Source organism: Takifugu rubripes, chromosome 15 (assembly GCF_901000725.2).
Source record: "Takifugu rubripes chromosome 15, fTakRub1.2, whole genome shotgun sequence".
Lineage (NCBI taxonomy): Eukaryota > Metazoa > Chordata > Actinopteri > Tetraodontiformes > Tetraodontidae > Takifugu > Takifugu rubripes.
Window position 1 is genome coordinate 15,412,647 of NC_042299.1, and position 22,210 is coordinate 15,434,856.

Consider the following 22,210-nt stretch of genomic DNA (forward strand, 5'->3'; position numbering starts at 1 on the left):
CTTGGGTCAAGCATGATGGACTAAATCCCAAAACAGAGTTGCCTTCGGGTCCTGGCCGAAGTTGGGACAGCACAAGCCGGCACAACCGCACCGCTGACTGGGTGGAGATGGTGGAGAGGAGCGGGTTAGCGGGTCCCAGAGGAGGGGATCCAGAGACAAGAAGCTCCTATTACAGGAATCCATATTTCCGTCGCACCTCAAGTTTTAATGACCCCAAACCGCAGCTTCTCTCCTCTGGGAAGTTCCGAGAAAGAAGCATGACCCAGGTCAGCCAGACCGTGTGATTTATGTTTATGCTGAACGCATGCTTATATGGATCTGTGAAGTAACTATTTACTTTACAGGTTGGATCTCGAACCCTCCCAGATGGAAGTTGTTGGAGCAAAGAGAGATGGGAGAGGCAGCGGTGTCGCCCCTGTGCCATTCCAGAGGACGGAGTATCAGAGTGGACTAAATTCCGACCTTACAAAGACGACCAGGTCAAGTCTTGGACCGGGACACCTTCTCACAGCAGACTCAAGGACACAGGAACCAACACCACCTATCTAAAACACACCCTGTCAGACCTCAGCAAGGAGAAGCAACGGAGCAGTGAGGCTGGAATTGGACAGGGAATCTCGGGAATCGGAGGTCCGTCCACAGCACCTGCCGGCCTGAGCGCGGACGCGGCAGAACGGGCTGAGCAGAACTGGAACCGCCGCGGCCCGTCACCCATCCACAGGAACATCCTGGCTCGCAAGTTAAAGGCAGCTCAGTCCAGCTCTGGGAACAAGGGGCGACAGCGCAGCTCCACCTTCAGCGTCTCTACGGCAGAAGAGAGGAAGAGCCGCTGCCGCTCTCTGCCGATGTCCGGAGACGGCTCCCACTACAGGCTGAGCGAGGCAGAGCAGCACATGCTAGACTTGGATCTGTCCTCGGCCTTTGACGGAGAGTAGAACCTACAGGTCAGTAGACCAGCACCAGGAAGGATTTGCATCCCCAGCCTGCTGGCACACGCGAGGGCGTTGGTTTACATACCAACAGTTGGCACATGTCCTCACAAATGCAGTAATTCTTTAAGTCCAAGAAAGCACTTCTGAAGACACATTGCACAAACGTGCACTCCATCATCCTTAAAGTATACTTTTTATTTAAACATTTTTTTACAATTTCTTCATGGTTCTTTTTACGTTTAATTTAAAAAAAATGATACTATAATAAATCTTTTTTTTTTTTTACAAGAATGTAGATTTTCACCACTGTATGTAAATTATAATTGTGGAATATTATGTTCATTTTTAATAGTGCAATAAAAAACAACCTGGTTTTCATGAGTACCTCAAACATTGCATGTATTTCTTTGCAGTTTAGTCCAGTTTAGGGGGTGTTACCCTCAGATTGGGCTGGTTCTGCATGGTCGATATTACAGGATCCAAATTGTGGTAATTAGTTCTAGTTATGTAGTCCACTTGTTCCCGTATGAGCAGCTTATTTAACTGTTTTATCCTGCAATAACCAAGCCTTTTCGTGTCATGATTTTGGGTTCAGTTCCAGTTACAAAGCTTTTAAAAGTGGAGTTTATGTGGACCAGCTTTTATGTGGACCAGCAACCTGTCCTGTAATCACAATTTTAGACATCTATTTTGAATTTGGATTAACTAAAACAACCCCCATAATCCTGGAATGAATCTCTAGTTCATCATCCAAAATGGTCACGGTCATATAGCGCCACCCAGCGGTCAGTGTTATAAAAGCTCTTTGTTTAAATGTTTATAAAGTGACTAAATTTTCCTTTACCGTTATTTATGGTGACAATTGTCGTAAAAAAAAAAAAGTAAAAATAAGAGTTTCACTACCGTTATTTTTGGACGCTAATGCTGCATTTTTTAAAGCATTTTTGACAAAAATGCGGGTTGAGTTAATCAAACCCAGATGAGCGAGAACGTGAGAAGATTCGACCCTAAAGTTTCAGGTCTGATGTCGCTGTAAGAGCGTCTGTCGTGGAGGAAGGATGAGTTAAAAAAGGAAAGAAGAGAAAAAATCCAGGAAGTGAGAAATACTACGTCTGCAAAAAAGGAAAAAGAAAAAAGAAAAGAAAGACTGCAAAGGAAAAGTGGACGGAGCGAGAGTTTAACCTTTGAACCGCCTCCCTTTGTGCTTACACGCAGTCACAAGACGCACTCCAGTGTCGCTTCACGGATGAAAGTCGTAACGGTAAGCATGTTCGCTGTGTCTTTATTTGGGGATTGACCCGAAGAGAAAAGCGGACGGTTCCTATCTGTTAAAGTACTCATTGATCGGCGGTGGGATTTTCTTTCCTCCTTTTGTTCTGAAGGAACTTCTACACGTTTGCAGTGTAGAGACGGTAGAAAGGTGAATTTATGCAGGACGCTGCTTGTTTCTCCTCCGTCGGTTCGCTTTGTGGAGCGATGGTGTTCATTTTGCTCTCGAAACGCAGAAATTCCCAGTTCAGAGCGAAGTCAGGAGGACCGCAAACGCATCATGTCCTCAGTGTATTTCGATCCAGGCTCGGATTCGGGTGTGAACGGGTGAGGAACGGAAAATGAAGAGTGGAGGTGAACTGTTGCCGCATGAATTCTCTGTGCCTTCTAGGAACGTTGCTAAGATGGAGGATGCTGAAGTGACGATCGATGACGGGAAGGATGACAGCGTGGTCCCGGACACCCTGTACCAGTAAGTTCACAGCAGGGGGCCGCAGACAGAACCCACATCCGCCCCCCCCAAGCATCACCGCACTCCTTTCCTCTATTTGCAGCAACGTCCGGAAGAAGGTGAAGCCAGTTGTTACGTCCTTTGGGTTTCGGTGAGTGTGTCCGTGGGAACTTTGGTGCCGTCCCCTGAGCACCGGTCCGATTCCTTTGCACCCTTTTCCCACAGTGTTTTTGGCGTGGTGCTGATCTTGGTGGACTTTGTGCTGGTGGTGGTGGACATCTCCCTCTACGACCGGAGCAGAGAGGTCGGGGACGCCTTGGAGGCCGTCTCCCTCCTCATCTCCTTGTTCTTCCTCGCTGATGTTCTCCTGCGGGTCTTTGTGGAGGGGTGAGTGATGGAGGGGGGGGCGCCCATGCAGCTGTGGCGCCATGGAGACCATTCAGACTGGACCTCAGGCTTGTGCTAGTCCGGCGATAATAACCGCCTTCAGTCAAGTTTTGTGTCACGTAAAGTTAATAATTTGCAGACGCCCCGTCAGCGTGGCTGTGAGGCGTGATGGTCCTGTGATGAGTGGCCTCCTGCAGTTAAACGCAGCTCACGCCCGTCTTCATTTACAGCTGCCTGAGAAATGACTAATGGGAAACCTTCAGAAGGTCCCGTATCAGCAGAATAAACACGTGATTAGCCGTTGCTCAGGAAGCTATGAAGCGGAAGCCGGACAGGAAGTGTGGCAAATGTGTGCTGAACTGGAAGCACCGTCTCGCACGGCTGGTTTAGTGGATTTGCTGAATATTAAGAAGTCCGTGCAGACGCCGCTGCACGGCGCCTGAGCCGGGATCTGATCCACGTCCGTCTGCGTCTTCAGGTTCCAGGTTTACTTCAGCTCCAGGCTGAACATCGTGGACGCCTGTGTTGTCGCAGTCACGCTGGTGGTCACCATGATTTACACCTTCAGCGACCTGTCGGGAGCCAGTCTCATACCCAGGTGCCTGTTAAACAAGATAATGTTAATTTATTGATTTACAGCACATTGCTTCCATTAATCAGTTCCATTAATCTTTTTTTTCCCCTTTAACCAGGGCAGTCTCATTTCTTCGCTTCCTGAGGATAATAATCCTGGTGAGGGTTTTCAGGCTGGCATCTCAGAAGAAAGAGCTGGAGAAGGTCACCAGGAGGATGGTAAGGTCACCATGCCCCGTCGGACCCGGAGGATTGTTGAATGCAAAGGAAAGATGTTTCGTTTGTGTTGTGATCCTCAGGTGTCTGAGAACAAACGGCGCTATCAGAAGGATGGGTTTGACCTTGACCTCACCTATGTCACAGGTAGCTGCCCGCTGCTATGGCCGCTGCTCTGGCCGCTGCTCTGGCCTCTACTATCACTAAAAATACCGGAACTTTAAGCACACACATTTTCTTCTGTAGATCGAGTCATCGCCATGTCTTTCCCATCCTCTGGGAAACAGTCATTCTACAGGAATCCTATCAGGGTTGGTTTTCAGTCCTATTTATGCTCCTTTTATGTCCAAACACAAACACAAGTGTCAGTAGTTTCCTCATACCTCCATCATGACGACTTTTATTGCGGTTGTTAAACACCGCCGCCACTAGAGGGCGCTTCTGACTCAACAAAACTCTAACCCTAACATACTGATAAAGTTTTATTGGACAGGAGGTGGCGAGGTTCCTGGACACTAAACACGAAGGACACTATAAAGTTTACAATCTGTGCAGTAAGTTTTTCTATATTTATAAAGCAATTAAGTCAAATTTTACACCCACTCATAAAAACCTCGTATTTCCAGGTGAGAAAGGCTACGACCCCCAGTTCTTCCACTACAGGGTTGAACGGGTGTTCGTCGATGACCATAACGTCCCCTCCTTGGAGTGAGCGCCACCCTCTGCTCAGGTGTCTATATTGCATGGGTGTCATACAGAACCTGTAATCTGAAATCTGCTCTCTTTATCAGGGACATGCTGAAATACACAGCGAGCGTGAGGGAGTGGATGTCGGCCGATCCCAAAAACATCATCGCTATACACTGCAAAGGGGGGAAAGGTGCAGAGAATTTCCATTTATTCTATTATTATTTGGCGAGTGCTGTAACGTGCTGTGTCCTCATCAGGACGCACAGGCACCATGATCTGCACCTGGCTGATCGACAGTGACCAGTTTGAGAGTGCTCAGGTACTGGACGCCAGGGTTTCACGTTATTTCAAGCAATAATCTGCAATGATTTCTACTCGTCCCTCAGGACAGCCTGGAGTACTTTGGCGAGAGGAGGACGGACAAGAGCCGCAGCTCCAAGTTTCAGGGAGTGGAGACTCCGTCTCAGGTGAGCGCAGACTGAAAACATCAGAATTTGAGGCCATCACACAGGTGCTAATGTGCGTGAACCCCAGAGTCGCTATGTGGGGTACTACGAGATTATGAAGAACTCCTTCAACAGACAGCTGCCTCCACCGAAAAGACTCGGGATCAAAAGCATCCGGATCCACTCCATAGCAGGTGAATGTCAGTAATCCGGATGAATCCGACTTTATTCTTGGGTTCACCATTTTCCGCTGCTCTCTCAGGTGTGGGCAAAGGCGATGGCAGCGACCTGAAGGTGAAAATCATATTGAAGAAGCAGCTGATATTCCAGGGGGTGTGTGCCAAACAGGAGAACTGCACGGTGAGCCCCTCCCACGCGGCAGCTCGCCCGCTCGCTCCTCTGTGGAGTTGCTGTTTGACTCATTTCCTGCTGGTGTAACAGGTCTTCCCCGATGTGGGCAACAACGCAGCCGTCATCAGCCTGCAGAACGGGCCTGTGGTCGAAGGGGACGTGAAGGTCATGTTTGAATCCAGTGCTGTGAGTGTTTCACCCGAAGCAGCCAGATCTCTAGCGCCTTCGTGTTCTGACACGTCCGTTTCCAGGGTCTGCCGAAAGGCTACGAAGATGTTCCCTTCTACTTCTGGTTCAACACCTCCTTCGTTGAGAATAATAAGTGGGTGTTGGTTCTTTTCAGCGGTTTTTTTTTTTATTTCAAAATTCACATCTAAAGTTCTGCCGACTGTATACAGGCTGTTTCTGTCTCGAGAAGAGCTGGACAACCCTCACAAGCCGAAGACCTGGGACCTCTACAAAGAGGACTTTGGCGTCACGCTGTTCTTCTCAGAGCCATAAATGAAGTCTTTCAGGATCGAATGTCCCGTTGCTTTTGTTTGCTTGTACAAACATTTACAGAAAGGAGTTCTTTTAATTGTGTCAATGTCAATGAAGTGAAACATGTAGATGATGTGGAACATGTAAATAATTACCATTATATGGCCTCCAGTGAGTTAAAGTCAAATATGATAATTAGGCTGAACCACCAGTCATTCTGAAAATCCCCTTTTTTAGAGAACACAGGACCACAGAGCTGGTCTTGAAGTGGATCTAAGCTTTAATGACACGAGCCAGTTATCTTCCAAATGTGCAAGGAGGCAGATAACCAGATTTTATTCAAAACGTGAACATTCTTTGGTGATGTGTGCTAAAATCAGCGGAGTGGAAAGAGCAATCTCCTGAATGTTCCACACGTCACACTTGAGGTACCGGTACATCAAACTTGATCTTTGCACGGCAAATAAGTGACGCGCTGACACGTGTAAACCCTCATTGGCAAATACTGTCGATAGGAAGAGGTTGTCAAAAAACACTACTACAGACCAACCTGAGTAGTGATGCCAAGATCATTTAGTGACCAATAAAAGGCTTTAAAAGAGTCCAGGCATGAGGAAAAAAATCATTTGACCAGTTTATGCTAGGTGTCAAACCTGATAGAGAAGTGAACCTCTGGGGTTTCTCGTAACAGTGAAACCTTCATCACAGCAGTGGGAGTTGACCTGATAAAGCAATATGGACCATAATACTGAGGAAAAACACTGATGAAAGAGAACCTGCGGTAGAAGAGCCGTATAGCCGTGTTAGGAGCTGTAAAAATGTTCCTGTTTTCACCCCGACAGGAAGCCCCATAACATAGAAGAATCACCACAGCACCACACAGTTTGAGCACTGCAAAGGGTGCGAAAAGAGCGAGAAATTCACTTCACAACCATTTCTACTGAGCTGCAGCTAACATAAGGCATAACTGAGGACCACAGGGTCCCTCTAATGGCTTCCTGACATTTTGGTCATGCTGCTTTCTGCTAGCCCGAACCTCAACGTAGGTCAACAAACGATCTTCCTGGTGGACCGTATCAATTTCTTCACAAAGCCGTGGTGGCCTGTGCATTTACCCAGATCCTCCTGCAGGCCGCTGCGCAGCAGGCAGATCTCTGTCGTTTTACAGGCGTCCTTGCACGGCTCTGACACGTGCCCCTTGTGTTTAAAGTACCAGAACTTCTGGAAGAAGCGGTCGTCTTTGACGAAGGTCTGTATCAGCGTGTCCAAGTCAGCGGGAAACAGGCTGGGCAGCGCGTAGGCCTCTCTGGCTCGGTATAACAGCTCCCACTTGGGGTCTTGGACAGGTTTGCCACTTCCTGGACTGTGGTTTGCCTCTGTGAGGTTGAGGATGTAGGTCTCGTGGTCCAGAACGAGTCGAGAGCTGCCTTTATAATTCCCATCCACATAATAGACCCGGTAACCTTCGAGAGACAACGGTGGGATGTTTAAAAAGCCGTCTGCGGATTTGGAACGGCGGAGAGGTCCGTTTGTTTTAACTCACCGGGGTTAAGATCGACATAAGTGGTGATACTGGGAGCAATAAACGCCACTCCGAAAGGACGGGTCTTGTCCGCCTCATCGAAAAACATTTCAAACTCATCCATGTGAGTGTGGCCAAAAAACTGCCCCGTAACTGTGCTTTCGTATCTGGAAGAGAGCGTCAGCATGTTAGGGGGGAAGATCTGTTTGCTCAGAAGTGGAGCTTGAGCAACTACAGCTCAAAGTTCATGGAAGAATTGGCAGATTCCAGCTAAAATCCACACGAGAGACAGGCAGAGATCAATAGATCAAAAGATCTAAAATATCTCAAATCAATGGTGCAGCTACCTGTTGACAATGTGATAGTAGTTCCAGCTCCAGCTGCTGAGACACAGACCAGGTGGGATGTGACCAATGATGTGCACCTTAACAAGGAGGGAAGGATTATTACACTCGTTAACCTTTAAAGACATTTTGGGACAAAGGCAACGCAGCTAAAGGAACTTTAGCCTCTTTAAAGTACATGGAGCAATAAGAAAGTCAAGTGATCTTGTTTACTGCTCGGCGAACCTTCTCTCCCTTGAGCTCACTCTCCTGGAGAACATGGACGAGCCACTGCAGCTGGTCCGCGGGATCGGTGGAATTCACCAGCAGCCAGAAGTTTTCTGCAGCGCAGAAATTCATGTTGAGGGACACCACCCTCAGCCCAGGCTGGATCTCCATCGTGTAGAAGCCTCCGTACCTGCGATAGAGAATCAAGAAGAGATGCAGCACCAACCCTCGGCAATAAACCAAAAACCTGGGACTCCTTGGTTGCTGTTGATGTTTAGTTATCACATCAGATGTTCAGGTGTTTATATCAAACGATAAAATCACCTCAGAGTCTTCACAGCCTGCTCTGATAACCATGGCGACCATTCTTCTGCCATGGTGTTGTAAAGCCAGCTGCTGGACCTGTTGCCGTGGATGAAGGGTGGTGGGAAGCTATTCACCGGCGTGCTCTCGTGGTTCCCTACGGCGGGGTAAACCTTGACCTTTGGCCCCAGGTGTCTGCACAGAGACGGGAAAAGAGGGTCAACGTTGGCGACAAACTCCAAAAAAAAGCAGCGACAAGACGCACAGACGGGGGCCGATATGAGGCTTAAAGAGAGGGTCGCTCTAATTACTTGTGGATGAGCCTGGAAATAACTGTCAGCTCAGACAGCTGCTGTGTCCTGGTCTGAGACCAAATATTATGGGCTGGTATGTCACCGGTCCAGTACACCCAGTCCCAGGCTCCAGCAGCAGCAACGTTTTCCAGGAGGTTTTCAACTGTCCGCAGAGGCAGGTCACACTTGCCATAGGTTCCCCAGTATCCAGCCTCCCGCCGCCTCCAGCTGGGAAAGCCGGAATCCTTGCGGCAGCACAAAGGCTCCTTACAGTCTGCGGTCGTGCCGGCAGTGTATTCCTGAAGGTCAATGAGGTCATTATTTAAGAAAACGTGAACAACGAGGTTCGTTATGGCGATTATTTGGTTTTAAATAACCAAAAAGCGAACTGGTTGGGTTCGTTTCTGGTTACCTGGTCCCAGTGGACGTCCGTCAGAAACAGGATCCTGCTCTGCGGAGACCCAGGTTTCGGCAGAGAGGGCGGAGTAACGGGAGGCTTGGGGATGCCCGGAAGCGTGACGTTCCAGGGAGCATAAATGTCATATTTACCGCAGGAGGGGCCCACCAGCAGGGCGCACGCTTCCCGGGGCAAAAGCAAGGACCGCTGCAGCGCTCGGATGAAGTCGTCCCGGAACAGCTCGGTGATGGATCGGCACACCCTCTCCTCGGCCAGATGGAGGCGGATGCACACCTCGCCAGCGGTACGGGCCACATGCTCTTCGTTCGTGTCAGTCTGGGAAAAGAGTGACCACAAGATTAGAGAAGGAACGCCGGGACAGGGCCTTTTTCTGAGAGCAGACAACTTCCTGAAAAGACAAGTTCCGACTTTTTGTAACGCAAAATTTCCATTCAAAGCAAAATTGAAATACTTGCATACTGGCTTGTTTTTCTTCTTTGAGACTGGAATGAGAGCTAAGATTTTCCCATTCACATTTAGGGCACCTCAGCAGCGCCTGAAAGTGCACCTTCCCCTACTATCAGGACACCCCCCCCCCCCACACACACACACCCACACACACACATACACATACACACCAACCACAGCAGATTTCCGAAGTTTTTTTTGTAATCGTCTGCTTTGCTTGGGTTTACTTTTCTAAACAGTTAGTGAGACAACGTTTACGTTGAGTTTTAATAAGTAACCAAGAGAAATCCGGTTAATCTCAACAGAAAAGTGAACGGTACCAGCAGTGCGATGTCGAGGATGACAAAGAGAGCTTTGCAGGTGGGACAGGTGAGATTTCTCCAGCTGAATTTGAATCCAGTGTGTCCAAGATGCTCAAAGAACGTCAGCCTGTTCTGTTCTGGACCTGGAGCCGGGGAACAGGAACCGAACACCACAGAGAATGAAACCAGAACCGCCAGAGGAAGCCTCATTGTTCCGACGTTTCCGACTATTATCTGCAGTCAAGGGTCCCCGACGAGCCGCCAGGAAGTAGCACTCAGAGGCGTAATTTAACACTTTAACACTAACTCGATTTTAAAATAAAGCACTCGCAAAAAGAAGAAGAGAACCGAGCAGCTTCGTTGCTGAGAAATTAGCAAGCTATCTCTGCTTTTAGCTTTTTCTAAAAGCGCCGATCGCAAAGGTCGTTGTTGTCTTGTCGGTGCTGAGGCGAGTCACCGGACAGCCACGCTTCCCCGTCCCGGAACGCTTCTGAAACCAGAGCCGAGGTGACGCTGTCCTGGTCGGGCCACAGCAGCGGCAGCGCACCGCCGCGTATTTATGATGCTCCGCTGCTGCCGCAGGCGCGTGACGATCTTCTCTTCAAAAGCGCCGGGTCAGCTGACTCGTCACGTGCCCAAGTGGTAACGCCCCCCGAAGAGACAAATAAACAATCACAAAAAAGCGACGTAGAAGAAGAACGACACATTAAAAGAAGAGTGTCCGTTTACCTCAGAGCAGTTGCACTTCCTGCATCTATCTATCTATCTATCTATCTATCTATCTATCTATCTATCTATCTATCTATCTATCTATCTATCTATCTTTATATAAAAAAGCTTCAAGCATCAACTCCACAATAGAGGCAAACATCTATCATAAATATTAAACATTTATTTGCATATGTCATCAATTCATGTGTAGAAAAGGAACCTTCTCATATTTATTTGAATGTGCTTAAACTTGTGACTGCATTTGCTTCAATGTGTTTTTGCCAACATTTTCCATATATTTCCTTAATGATTAAAGAGCAACACTGTCAGGCTGAAGAACGAGAAAAGCAATATAATACTTTTGAATAATGCAGTAGACGTGGTCTCTGATGTTATTTACAGTGCGATAGCAGATATGTGGTGGAAGCGGCCATAATGAGTGGTCTAAACATTTTCAAAGAATGCTGTAACAGAGGCGTACAGGATGCTGGATTCACTTGTCTTGCATCTTCTCCAGGATGGGCACAATCATGTCAAACTTGGGTCTTTTGGCTGGGTCTTCGTTCATGCAGAGCCTCATCATCTTGCAGATATGAGGTGAGATTCCAGGTGGAATTGTAGGCCTAAGACCTTCCAGAGCCACCTAAGCAACCAAACAGACTTTAAGATGCCTTATTGATCTGAAATCTACAGACCTTTGGCTATTTGTTTTAGGCCTGTGCAGACATGTACGCTGATGTTGATGCAAAGCATTAGCCCGGGTTCATAAACAGCAGCGACTCACTTTCATGCCTATCTCCATGTGTGATAGGTCAGCAAAGGGAACCTCCCGAGTGACCAACTCCCATAGCAAGACAGCAAAGCTCCACATGTCAGCAGATCTCCTGTTAATGTCTTCAGGCTTTTTCTGCAAGCCTGGAAATAAGGTGAGCAAAACAGAAACATACTCACAGTAAGGAATCTAGAATAAAAGCCTGTTTATCACCAAACCGGATTTAAAATAAACACAAATTCTGCTGCTGAATGACTCATATAGGAGGGGGAATACAGTACCTTCAGGGGCCATCCATGCTGGAGAGTACATCCGACCGGGACACTGGAAGGAGAACTTAGCATCTGCCATGCTTATTCTGGCTGTCAGGTCCTCATCGATCTACGTACAGGTCATCATTATTATCGATTGTCATAGTCTCTCGCTCAGCTGTTTAAACGCCAGCAGTCAGAAGAAAGATCTCACCATGATGTGTTTACTGTTGAGGTAGAGGCGCGGAACCATTGGTTCTAAGGTGTGGAGGAAAGCCATGCCGCTGGCGATGTCCAGTGCAAACTTCACCGCTTGACTTTGGTCGACGACGAGTGCTAACGATATAAATTTCACTTGACATAAATATGGACAGAGGAGTCTCGATCCACATTACTTCTCTGGAATTATTTGGCCCTTTATCTTTCTTCTCTTGTGATGGAAACATTTAGAAAAAAAACCCATTTGTCACAATCTTAAGCATTGATTTTCAGTGTGTCAAATCCGAAAGGTGTGCCGTTAAAATGCCCAGAATTCCAATGCATTAACTTCAAGACCGGTCATACAGCGCCCCCTACTGGTAGAATACAATATAGGTCATAATTACTCGTCCATAACGAAACGTTCAGGTTCTACTTTTAAAGAGAGGCACAGGCCAAAACTAAAATGTGAGTATAGTGTGAGGACTGGGTTACTATTACATGAACATGAGTCTACTCACTAGTGCCCTGGTGGAGTATGTTGAAGAGCGATCCGTATGGCATATAGTGAGTAATGATGATAGGGTGGGGCGATGGAGGTGACTGACAGGCTCCAAGAACAGGCAGAATGTTTGGATGAGAAAAAATCCTGTGAAGACATAGCAAAGATTCCCAGAACATGTGTGAAAGTCCTCATTGGCAGATGAGGGTTGGAGTGTTGCAACATTTCACAGAATTTCCCCTGAGGGGCCATCCATGCTGGATGGGCTCCATTTCCTGCTAAAAAGAGAACTCAAACCTGATGCCTTGTGTTCTCAGAGCATCGACGGAGTCTGTCAGCAAGTTTGAAACTATGTACATCCTCAGGAATGTGCCTGGATATGACGTTTGTGAGACATACCTGAGTTTTGGATGCTCCTCGTTGAAGTCCCTGCTCTTCCGAGTTGTCCAGTCTCTCACCTGCAGCACCTTCACTATGATCTCATCTCCTTGCCACCGACCCTGCCACAACTGCACGCAGATCACACACACACGCACACACACACACACACATACGCAGAGTTGCAGATTCAACGTGATCCCAATGACCTTGCAGCAGCGGACTCCCACTGACCTCTCCTGACTGGTTCTCATTGATCTTGGCCAGTAGGGAAAGCTGTTTATAATCGATACCAGCCTGCTTATTGAGGGTTCCGTTTCCTGAAAGAGTCGTAAAAATAACCTCCTGTTGGTAATTACAACAACACAAACAAACGTATTAAATATCATAAATGTTGGCTTTTCCACGTTACTCACGAGGTCGCGTTCTCATGGTGCCCTTCCAGAACGTTTCCTTATAGGGGACTTTGGTCAGACTTTGGCCCAGTTTCTCTGCCTTTTCTATCAAGGATAAGCAAATATGTCGCCATAAATTCCACATGTGGATTCAAGTTGCACAGCAAAAAAATATGCTGTGTTGTTTAGAGGTCCATGAGTGTTTCTCCACCTTGAAGTAGCTGTCTTAAGTGGGGCTTGGCCTTGTCCAGAGGCGTCTGTCCATATCTGTTACATATACACACCTGGGCTCCACTGGCCACCAAGTCCTTTAAAAGAGACGCACCAGATGTCAAATACAGAGAAATGCAGTGGCAGCTTCTCCCCAGTAGAGGGAGGTTTAAACCAACAGAAAAGGGGTCTGTGGGTGTATTTTCCTGTACCTCAGCTACTTCATCTTGGCCCCAGAAACAGGCGTAATGGAGAGGCGTGTTTCCATGCTCGTTGGCTGTGTTTGGGTCCGCTTTACACTGAATCAGCTGCCATGGGGGGGGGGGGGTCACAAATGGATGAAGAGAAATGTTAATGCCATGTAAGAGCAGACGGGGGCTGCACACCTGTTTGTTTACCTTAGCGAGGATGTCTCGGTGGCCGTGACTGGCGGCGAGATGCAGCGGGGTGTCATCGCCACGGTTCATGACGTTAATACGCGCGCCGCGCATGATGAGCATGTCCACAACGCCGCTCCTACCCTCCCTGCACGCCCAGTGGAGGGGGCTGAATCCATGGTCGTCACTGAGACAACGTTGAACAAAAACAACGAATCACTGCTGTGGGACAGTTGCGTCGTTCTCGTTCGTGGCGAAGGCACATTTGTCGAGTCAGCGTGGCGGACGCTGATGAGGAACGCCTCTGCCAACACAACTCCTTTATGCAATGTTTTCATTGCACTGCGGCGCTGTGCAGGTTCTCCAACCGTAGCCGTCTTTATTTAGACCCAAACACATGCTCCCTCGTGCTGCGTGTGGTCCAAACCCCATCTGACAACTGGCCCAGGGATAAAAAGGCCGGGACTGCCTGATAACACATGCAAAGGTGTGAAGAGGCTAAAGCAGCACCGTCAACAAGGAGCCAAAATGCCACCTATGTGCAACTGCCCCTCCGCCCCAGTGTCTGCAGGCTAGGCCTAAAACTGTGTTTCACAGCGAACCCCAGGAGGGTTAGTGCGACCTACAGGAAATAGCGACCGCATTCTCTTTCAGTTCTGAACCCGCTCAGTGGACGGGCAGTTCACGGCCTGAACAACACTCTGAGCTATAAAAAGCAACCAGGGGAGGAAAAACTACTCAGGAATGACAGGGTGGAAAAATGCAGAGTTGAATTCCCAGCTCCCTCTTCTCCGCGTCGTCCTCTCATCATTCAAACATGTGCAATAGCTCACGGAGGGGAGAGGAAATCATCACATCTATCCACAAATTCTCCCGCCGACACCAGGGATTCTCACAGGACTGGGAAACGCAGCGTGTTCCCACACAGACGGGACAATACCCCCGCCGCCTGCAGCATAATGCCTGCTCCTTCGGATGTTTACGCTGGGCTGCAGCTACAGTCGCCGCCAGAGCAGCTCTGTCAGCAGCCCAGCCAGAGCCTGGCCCTGTATGGAGTTGAGCGGAGGAAATGGCCTTGGCTGCTGCGTGGTTGGCCGGCAGCTCTGCAGCCCTCAACGTCAACAAGCTGCACATATATGGCCTGGCCCAAGAATGAGATAACCACGGTCTTTAGCGATGGGATCCTCAGGCTACTGTCCAGCAAGGAGATTACGTAAACCGGCAGGGCTGGCTCTGACCATACAGTTAAAAAAGCCTTTAATTTTAGCTCGTTGCTATGATCGATTAGAATCTAACAAAACCTACCTTTATTTTTAAATATTACCTTTATTTTTAAATGACAAACCTGTTGCCACAACCACACGGTTGAATATTCAATTTTGATTGTAATTACATGGTAATAATCCGTGTTTTTCCACCAAAGAGTGCGGCCGCGTGAGTCACTAAAGTCAAACTTTACGAACTTCACACCCGCTGCTTTTTATAGACACAGTTTTGGAAGGATGACATCATTAGAAGAACATTTCAAGGGGGGGAAAAAGGGGGGAAAAGCAGACTGGAATGACCTAAACTGGGTGATGCTCAGCAGCAGAGAAAAGACAGAATGGAAACTATTTATGTGGAGCCACAGACGCACATAGCAGCAGAAAGTCACCACAACCAACATGTGTGTTTCGTTATCTGTAAATGTAACTCCGGTGTTTACGTGCTCACCACATGTGGACAGAAAGACACCCCCCCCCACGGTCACTCGGGGCTTTACATGAGTGGCTGCGGCTTTATATCCTCACCCCAAGTTGAGGTCGTTCTCTGTGTTGTCCAGCCACAGACGGACGGCCACAGAGTTCCCCTCTCGACACTGTGTGAAGATGTCATCCATGGCTACCTGCAGACTGGGAGATAAGGAGCATGAAGCCTGCAAGAGAGCATATCACAGGATGATGGAAATGTCCTTCAACTTTGAATAAATTAATCAAAGAGGTCAATTTTGTCATCCAGCTATAGTTCAAGCACTGTGAGAAAAACTATAAAGTTAATAGGTGAGTATCAATGGTGTCTTTCACAATAAAAGCACCGTGTTAAGGTTTTATTTGGTGTCATGACATTATTGTTTCCATCATTTGACCAAAAACGCATCAACAGCTGATTAGAACCCAGTAGAGTCCAGTAACAACCAGCAAAATAGTTCCTCACACCTTCACCTCCTGCGGTATGATCGGGCGGGCCGGCCGGCCTATTGAATCACTTCAAAGCTATTGTTTAAAAGTCCGGTGGTTAAGTTCACCTCCTCGATCCAAAAGAAAAACTTCTGCGCGAAAACGATAGTAAAACTATAAAGCGACTCCTTACCGGTTCAGAACGATGGATTCTTTGTCCGATTCTTCCTTTTTTCCACCCTCGGAAGGTTGCCTTCTCCTCAGATTTTAGAGCGGGGAAGAGTCCACGCCCCGCGCCTCGGAGCTGATGTGGGCTACTGCTGAGGAGCTCCCGCGGCCCCGCTCCCGTCCCGGGGCTCCGCGGAACAGCGACCCCTGCCGGAGGCCGCGCGGCGATGCAACGACCAGCGACAGCACGGCAGGAACCGAAGAGCTTTTGTGGGAGAAAGTGTTCCAATGGCAGATTTAAAGACATTTCATTTATTATTTATTACAAGTGGGACTCAATTCACGTTTTGCTCTTCCTGGTATAGATATATTTGCACTTAAACGACAGGAAGCAGATGACAATTAACACTCAATAACTGTGCTTTTTTTTTGGGGGGGGGGGGTGTCCCAAAAATAACAGCTTTTATATGCATTTCTGTTTAAGAGATATTACATTTAATAAATGCAAATTCATATATGAACTAAGGGTTGCAATTGTGTCAGGTCTTTTTTATCCTTACATCCTAAAAATTAAGAGATTAGAGATTAAAAACCATTATATTTAAGACAGAAATCACCAATAATATCTATCTAGGAGGTGAGACAGTAGACTACAAAACTTCATCAAATTTTAATAAAATTAAAAACAATAACAATATATTATTAACTATTAACTAGTTTCTGTTTCCCTGCCTGATAATGTAATTATGCTATATGAAGGATTTATCATTACTGAGTGTATTTATGGTGCCATCTGCCTACTTTTCTCCCCCATTAATTGGAGTGTGGTCACAACTCCTTTTTCCCTCCTTTCATTAAACATAAATTTTAAACAGTAAAACTGTCTCATCCACACACACGCAGGTAAAACTGCTTTACGTCTTTTAATACAAATACATTATGAACTTTTCATGTATGCAATAGTTCAATTACAGCCAACCTTTTAAATTGCCTACTGAAGAGTGATGATCTCATACATTTTTACATTTCACATTTGGGAAACTTTAGTCAGAGGATCAGAGGATCCTACCCAGCAACGCGATGTGGCCCTCACATACATCAGGGTCCGACCTGGGGACAGACCCCGCATCACTGCTGGCCTGAAGAGAGCGGATTCTCTGCGGACTTAGACACAGTCAGTCCATCTGCTGACGAGGATCTTTTCGGAGTTGCCATGACAACAGGCGGAGAGCTCTCTAATGTAATCTGGGCATTAGCTATGGGCGGTTGAGGCAAGCTGGCTGCATATGAGGGTCCTTTTCCAGGGTTATTAAGCCATCCTTCTTCAGTCGCAGGTGTGAGTGGAGCAGCAGCTGGTAATTTCCCCTCTGAGGCCGTTGCTGACTGAGACCCAAGACGGTTATTCTCAGTGTCGAAGGCTGGCGGCTTGGCCAGCGAGCCCCGAGCATCATCAGTAACAGAGGCAGTTAACAGAGGGGGTTCCTCGAGAGGGGAGGGCGAGGTGCCGTAGCTCTGGGCCACAGGAGAGGCCTGAGCAGAAGATGAAGCTAAAGCCTCTGCTGCCTTGGCATTTTCCGCAGCTTTGCTCTCCATCTCTTCCATCCGGCGCTGCACCATCCGAGGCATCAGCTGCACGTAGGTGCCCATCAGGCGGTGATTGGAGCGGATCAGCTTCCCCGCACAGTTGTCTACACAACGCTCCTGGGGCAAATGGCAGTGAGGAAATTATTAAAGCAGTATGCAAAACTTGCCTTTGAGCTAGAGCAGGACACGTTTAAATTAGAAACAGAAACATTCATGTGAAACCAACAGAAAAAACCTGCATAGTGTCATAATTGCCCCCCTATTATTAGTAGTAAAGAAAAGACACCCGTCAGCTATGACGGTGTTTTTACCTCGTCCATTGTGAGATTTCTGTAGTTAAAGTTGCTGCTGCATCGCTGGAAGCAAATTTCGGTCATGCGGTTGTAAACCAGAAGAAAATCCCGCAGCTGTGATAGACACGATAGTGCAACATCATTATCAGACCAAGTTGCTGCCAATATTCCAATAAATATTCGAACTTACATTTCTCAGTTGTTGGTCAGGGTCCATCGTGATTCCGTCAAGGAGTCCACTGCTCGTTAGCTAGTGTGCTATCCCTCCGCTAGCTAATTAATGAGTAAAGGTGGCTTTCTAATGCTAAACCTGATTGATTTGAATCCAAGTACAATTGCACGTTATTCCATTTACCGGTAAGCATGAACGCATGACTATTCGTGCCTAAAAATGACTAAAAGCAGCCAACTGACAAAGTTACATGACATTCATACGGGCGCCGCCATGTTTACGCCAAAGCTCGTTTCGTACAGGAAGATGTCTCACTCTGTGGTTTTAAAAAGGGCCCATTTCCGGTTTGTGGGCCACACGTTCACGTCTTCTTCTCATGTTAATTTTATTCACTACTGATACTTAAAATCGACCGCTTATTTCAAATGATAATGGTATTATTGGAATACATATACTGATGAAAATGTGGTAATGAAGCAGGCAAGCAAACATCTATATTTTTATTCTCTGCATAAAATAACAAGGAAATGACTTTTACTTAAAAAATAGAAAATAAAAATCTATCATCATTTCTGTTAGAGGAAAAACAAAATTTCAACTGGCAGCTGAAATTCACAAAAATAAAAAATCACAAAAATATCAATGTGTTCGTGTTGCCCGAGGGATATTTTTTCCTACATGAAAGTGATTTTATTTCTTTATTTTTTTAACCTGCAATAAAATTTGTGTTTATTGGTTGGTCTGTTGTTTTTGATGGCCGTTGTTTTAATGGGGTTGAAGAACTTTTGACTATCAATAAAATCCTCAGTAGTGCAAATAACAATCAATGTTGGATGTGTCGTACATTATGGGATGTCAAAGTAACTAAACCTTCCACCTTGAGATGAGTCTCTAGCAGCACAATATTTTAAACTAATTGAATTCTTTACATTCTGATTATCAAGCCTAATGAACACCACCAAAAGACAGGCATTAAGTTTAAAGCCTCTTTTGTGTAGACGCTGAAGGATTTGTCAGTTTCTTGCTTCTTTAAAGATACACATGCACCAAACTGGAAGTCAGTAAAGTATTCCCAATGATATTTTCAATAAAATGCCTTTTGAAGACATCAAAGGTCAAGGAGGGTGATAGATCTTTTCATTTATAGCCCCAGTCATCCATACAGTGCCCTGCCCTTTGGATATCTCTGTGTCTTTGCTATTACTGTAAATCTGCAAAGACTCTCCAAAATGCCCGGGGCAAAAAAACCCTCTAATCCTCAGATGAGGGAAAAATAGGCCACAGTTAACGACTGAAAGAGTGTCAGCAAAAAGATAGTGGGCAGCTGGGCTTCTGGCAGCTTTCTCCACTTCAGTGCTCCGTCCCTTCCGCAGAAAGCCGAGCAGTAAATCATCGTTCCCCGGCAGAGTGATCAGGGCTGGAAAGTCCCGTTTCAGTAGCTGCGAACACCCTCACAAATGCAGATTAGGGAGCTAATGACCATTATCATAACTTTGATGAGGCAAATCCTCTGTGGGTGATTCTAACATAACAATAAGCTAATAAGGAGGAAGGGGGGGGGGAGGGGGGGGGGGCTTCGTATCTTTCACCTCTGTACTTTCCATTAATTTGATTTTTATGTTAATTCTGCTCTGAATGCAAACACGTCTGACAAGCCGACTCGTGCACGGCTGATCAAGCGTTTCGTTGAGAGCACGTCGTCTCTGGGGGTTGTCACCTGCAGTGTGGAAAACAACATGTTTTTGATCGTCTCTGCGAGACGTGTGAACATTTGTCATGTACCGTCTCGATCTGGTGCACTTTCCTTGACTTTCCGGACACATTCTGAATTTTCCACGTGGCTGTGGACCGGTAAATGTCACACAGACTTTTGCTTTTGGGCCATTGCACAGAAAAGAAATACACCTTACCCCCCTTTTCTATCTTCTTCAGCTGCCCAAATGTGAACAGTTCAAAGGGCTCTTTCTTCGCGTCAGAGAGGAAATCTCACAAAGGTTCAAAGTTGTTTTTTTTTCTTCAAATTATAAGAGCTGAGATGTCGAGTGTACCTCTAGAAAGCTGTGAGATTGAAGTCTGCCCGTCTTTTTAGACTCCATTAAAAGCATCTGTGTCCCCGTGACAACGCTCTGCCTCTGCAGCCTCTGTGCAGATGTCCCCATTGCTACCATCCCATCTATTTTTCCTCTCCTCACCGTCACGATCTCTGTTGGTCCATTTGGAGCCCTCCGCCTCCGTCTTCACGCTCTGTCCTCTCCCCATGTCCTCCGTCCCCTTTGCTATCTGCTGAGCGTTGAGGTAGATGCTACTGTGTGAGAGCAGGGGGCTCGCGTCTCCCGGTGGAAGCTGGGCTTCCACGTCCACGTCCACCTCTAAGAACGAGTTCAGGGGCGTGAGGTGGTTGTTGCATCCCTGGGCCTGTTTGGGGCGACGCTTCTTCTTGGGTTTCTTTGCCTTGCTCAGATCCAGTGACGCGTAGTTCAAGTCAGGCTCCGAAGCCTGCAAAAAATATGCAGCGAAGACAGAGATGGCGTGAGGGATTTGTGCCTTTGCAGGTCTGTTTTGGTACAGCCTGGGTATTTTTAGAACTTCCTGAGCTTATTATGCACATTGGTTGACTGCTTCTTTGACCACAGTGTAGACACCTTTCCGCTCTGAAAGCAATATCGTATTGGCTTAAACAGCAAGTGAATTTTTACACACAAACGGCCTCGAGGGTCTCAAGATGACGGTTCCCTTTTTGCATGTGCATGTATGCATTTAGCACGTGATTCAGTGGTTTGAACCTCAACAAGATGCAGCGGATGCAGTTTTTAATATCAGTTGCCACAGTTGATGCAGGGAAACGCGGCTAAAAGCACTCACCCTGGCCTGGCTTCTGTTGTGCTGTAGTGACATCATCTCATAGCAAATTTCTGCAGAACCTGAACAAGTATAAAGTTTCATTATTATTATTATTGACATTATTATTATTGGTTGATACTGAGGAACTTGGGACAGCCTTGAAAGTCCTTGAATCTCTCTGACTTTTCATGGAATTTGCACTCAGTCAACAAAGCCAGTGAGTTGAAACAATAATGCCGTAATTAGTACAAAACGAAGGCTTTAATTGCAGCGAGACACCCGCACGACTCCCTCAAGAGAAATCGAGATGCAGTGACAGCGAGAGAGAGAGCGAGAGAGCGAGAGACTGCATTTATTCCCCCATTATTGCTTCTGAAAGGGTGACAGAACCCAGGCTCACCTCTCCTGTCTCTGCTCAGGTTGCCGTAGATTGGATTTTCTTGTTCCTCACTGCTGTGGGAATTTTCCTGCTGCTCATCATGATTGGGGTTATGGAAATAACGCCCCTTATCCTGTGACATGCTTCAGAGAGAGAGAGAGAGAGGAGCGATGTCTACAGCGCCGTCATTTAGAAACTATTAGAACTTAGAGAAAGATTCAAGCCAGATAAGAAAGGAGAAATTAAAAGCGTACTTTTCTCGGTCGTTGAGGCAGCATTTGTCTGCGTGGATAAAAGACAGAGATTTACAGAAACGGTTGAGAGTTCTAAGAACGTCCATCTCTTTAGGGCCGTACCTTGGAAAAAACAGGGTCTTTGCTGGAGGCAAAAAATGATATTCAGGATCATGGAGAGAAACAGGGCCAACAAGATCAGCGCCAGGCAAATCAGCAGAGTTTCACACTCTGAAAGACAAAGACGAGCGGACCGTCAGGACCTCTGACCCCCGAGGGTCACAGCAGCGCGTATGGAACGGCGAGCTTCTCCTCATCTCCCGATGACCATCGCCCTCTCCCAGGGGAGATGAGCCCTCACGTTTGTGATAAATCGCAATGATCACACATAATCTTGAGATTGGGCAGCTGTCACATTTAACCGGGGGCAGGAGGAGGGTGTTTTAGCAATAAAGAGGGAAAATATGGGCATCGTTTACCAGGAAATATATAATGTGATTAATAAACACCCACAGGAGTGGCTTCATCTTTTTAAAAAGTCAACTAAATGCCCCAGTGGCTGCCTTTATTGTTCATTATGTCGTTGCGTTGTTCCCTTTTGTTTCTTGACCCCATACGCTTCGCTGACTTCTCTCCTTTTTCTCTAATTTGCCCTAAAAGCAAGAGTCAGTAAGTGTCGGCCTACCTTTCATAATCCAGCTGTTGCTGAGCAAACTGGCCCCGTGTGGCTGATGTACGGCGGATCACGGCGGTGAACTGGTTTCCAGTTTTGCGCTGGGCTCAGTTTTCCTCGCTTGAACGCAGCACTTTGAAAACTGCTCGTCAGTTACAAACAGGAAACCGTAACCTCGTTCTGACGCACGCCTCATAATGAGGTAGAATACCGTACAGCAGAAGGCATGCTGGCAGATTCCCTTTTAATCACGTCTCCTAACACATTTAGAGGAAATTAATTTGGC

At 47.0% G+C, this 22,210-nt stretch overlaps 5 protein-coding genes across 9 annotated transcripts; 1 reads left to right on the forward strand and 4 right to left on the reverse strand.

Annotated features, from left to right (window-relative positions):
- The first annotated feature begins 1,885 nt into the window (after positions 1-1,885).
- Positions 1,886-5,833, forward strand: tpte (transmembrane phosphatase with tensin homology). Of its 4 annotated transcripts, XM_011611709.2 has the most exons (20): positions 1,886-2,193; positions 2,315-2,352; positions 2,438-2,528; positions 2,593-2,673; positions 2,756-2,803; positions 2,878-3,039; positions 3,518-3,637; positions 3,732-3,831; positions 3,912-3,975; positions 4,075-4,139; positions 4,322-4,382; positions 4,455-4,536; positions 4,620-4,708; positions 4,776-4,837; positions 4,905-4,985; positions 5,053-5,158; positions 5,227-5,324; positions 5,406-5,501; positions 5,567-5,637; positions 5,714-5,833. In XM_011611709.2, exons 3-20 carry the CDS (start codon positions 2,482-2,484, stop codon positions 5,814-5,816), a joined length of 1,536 nt encoding a protein of 511 aa, XP_011610011.1. In that variant the 5' UTR covers positions 1,886-2,193; positions 2,315-2,352; positions 2,438-2,481; the 3' UTR covers positions 5,817-5,833. The 4 variants fall into 4 exon arrangements, with proteins under 4 accessions (XP_011610011.1, XP_003971378.1, XP_011610012.1 ...); XM_003971329.3 differs by lacking the exon at positions 2,315-2,352; XM_029848092.1 differs by lacking the exon at positions 1,886-2,193 and having other exon boundaries at positions 2,200-2,352.
- Positions 5,834-6,059: 226 nt separating this feature from the next.
- Positions 6,060-10,231, reverse strand: smpd1 (sphingomyelin phosphodiesterase 1). Its single transcript, XM_003971354.3, has 8 exons — positions 9,650-10,231; positions 8,877-9,197; positions 8,483-8,763; positions 8,193-8,366; positions 7,887-8,058; positions 7,665-7,741; positions 7,339-7,484; positions 6,060-7,258 (listed from the first exon to the last, which is right to left on the reverse strand). Exons 1-8 carry the CDS (start codon positions 9,839-9,841, stop codon positions 6,843-6,845), a joined length of 1,779 nt encoding a protein of 592 aa, XP_003971403.2. The 5' UTR covers positions 9,842-10,231; the 3' UTR covers positions 6,060-6,842.
- A 272-nt stretch (positions 10,232-10,503) lies between these two features.
- On the reverse strand, positions 10,504-15,917 carry ilk (integrin-linked kinase). 2 transcript variants are annotated; one of them, XM_003971328.3, is made up of 13 exons: positions 15,775-15,917; positions 15,216-15,340; positions 13,447-13,612; positions 13,261-13,356; positions 13,050-13,146; positions 12,860-12,943; positions 12,678-12,763; positions 12,465-12,574; positions 12,085-12,212; positions 11,580-11,701; positions 11,396-11,495; positions 11,127-11,257; positions 10,504-10,985 (listed from the first exon to the last, which is right to left on the reverse strand). In XM_003971328.3, the coding sequence occupies exons 2-13, from the start codon at positions 15,302-15,304 to the stop codon at positions 10,836-10,838; spliced, it is 1,359 nt and encodes a 452-aa protein (XP_003971377.1). In that variant the 5' UTR covers positions 15,305-15,340; positions 15,775-15,917; the 3' UTR covers positions 10,504-10,835. The 2 variants fall into 2 exon arrangements, with proteins under 2 accessions (XP_003971377.1, XP_011610010.1); XM_011611708.2 differs by having other exon boundaries at positions 15,216-15,317; positions 15,775-15,898.
- Positions 15,918-16,657: 740 nt separating this feature from the next.
- On the reverse strand, positions 16,658-18,105 carry timm10b (translocase of inner mitochondrial membrane 10 homolog B (yeast)). The gene is made up of 3 exons (XM_011611707.2): positions 17,817-18,105; positions 17,645-17,740; positions 16,658-17,450 (listed from the first exon to the last, which is right to left on the reverse strand). Exons 1-3 carry the CDS (start codon positions 17,841-17,843, stop codon positions 16,878-16,880), a joined length of 696 nt encoding a protein of 231 aa, XP_011610009.1. The 5' UTR covers positions 17,844-18,105; the 3' UTR covers positions 16,658-16,877.
- A 179-nt stretch (positions 18,106-18,284) lies between these two features.
- LOC105417503 (uncharacterized) lies at positions 18,285-22,094 on the reverse strand. The gene is made up of 6 exons (XM_011611706.2): positions 21,937-22,094; positions 21,375-21,482; positions 21,273-21,300; positions 21,040-21,161; positions 20,661-20,719; positions 18,285-20,294 (listed from the first exon to the last, which is right to left on the reverse strand). The coding sequence occupies exons 1-6, from the start codon at positions 21,941-21,943 to the stop codon at positions 19,884-19,886; spliced, it is 735 nt and encodes a 244-aa protein (XP_011610008.1). The 5' UTR covers positions 21,944-22,094; the 3' UTR covers positions 18,285-19,883.
- Positions 22,095-22,210: the final 116 nt, after the last annotated feature.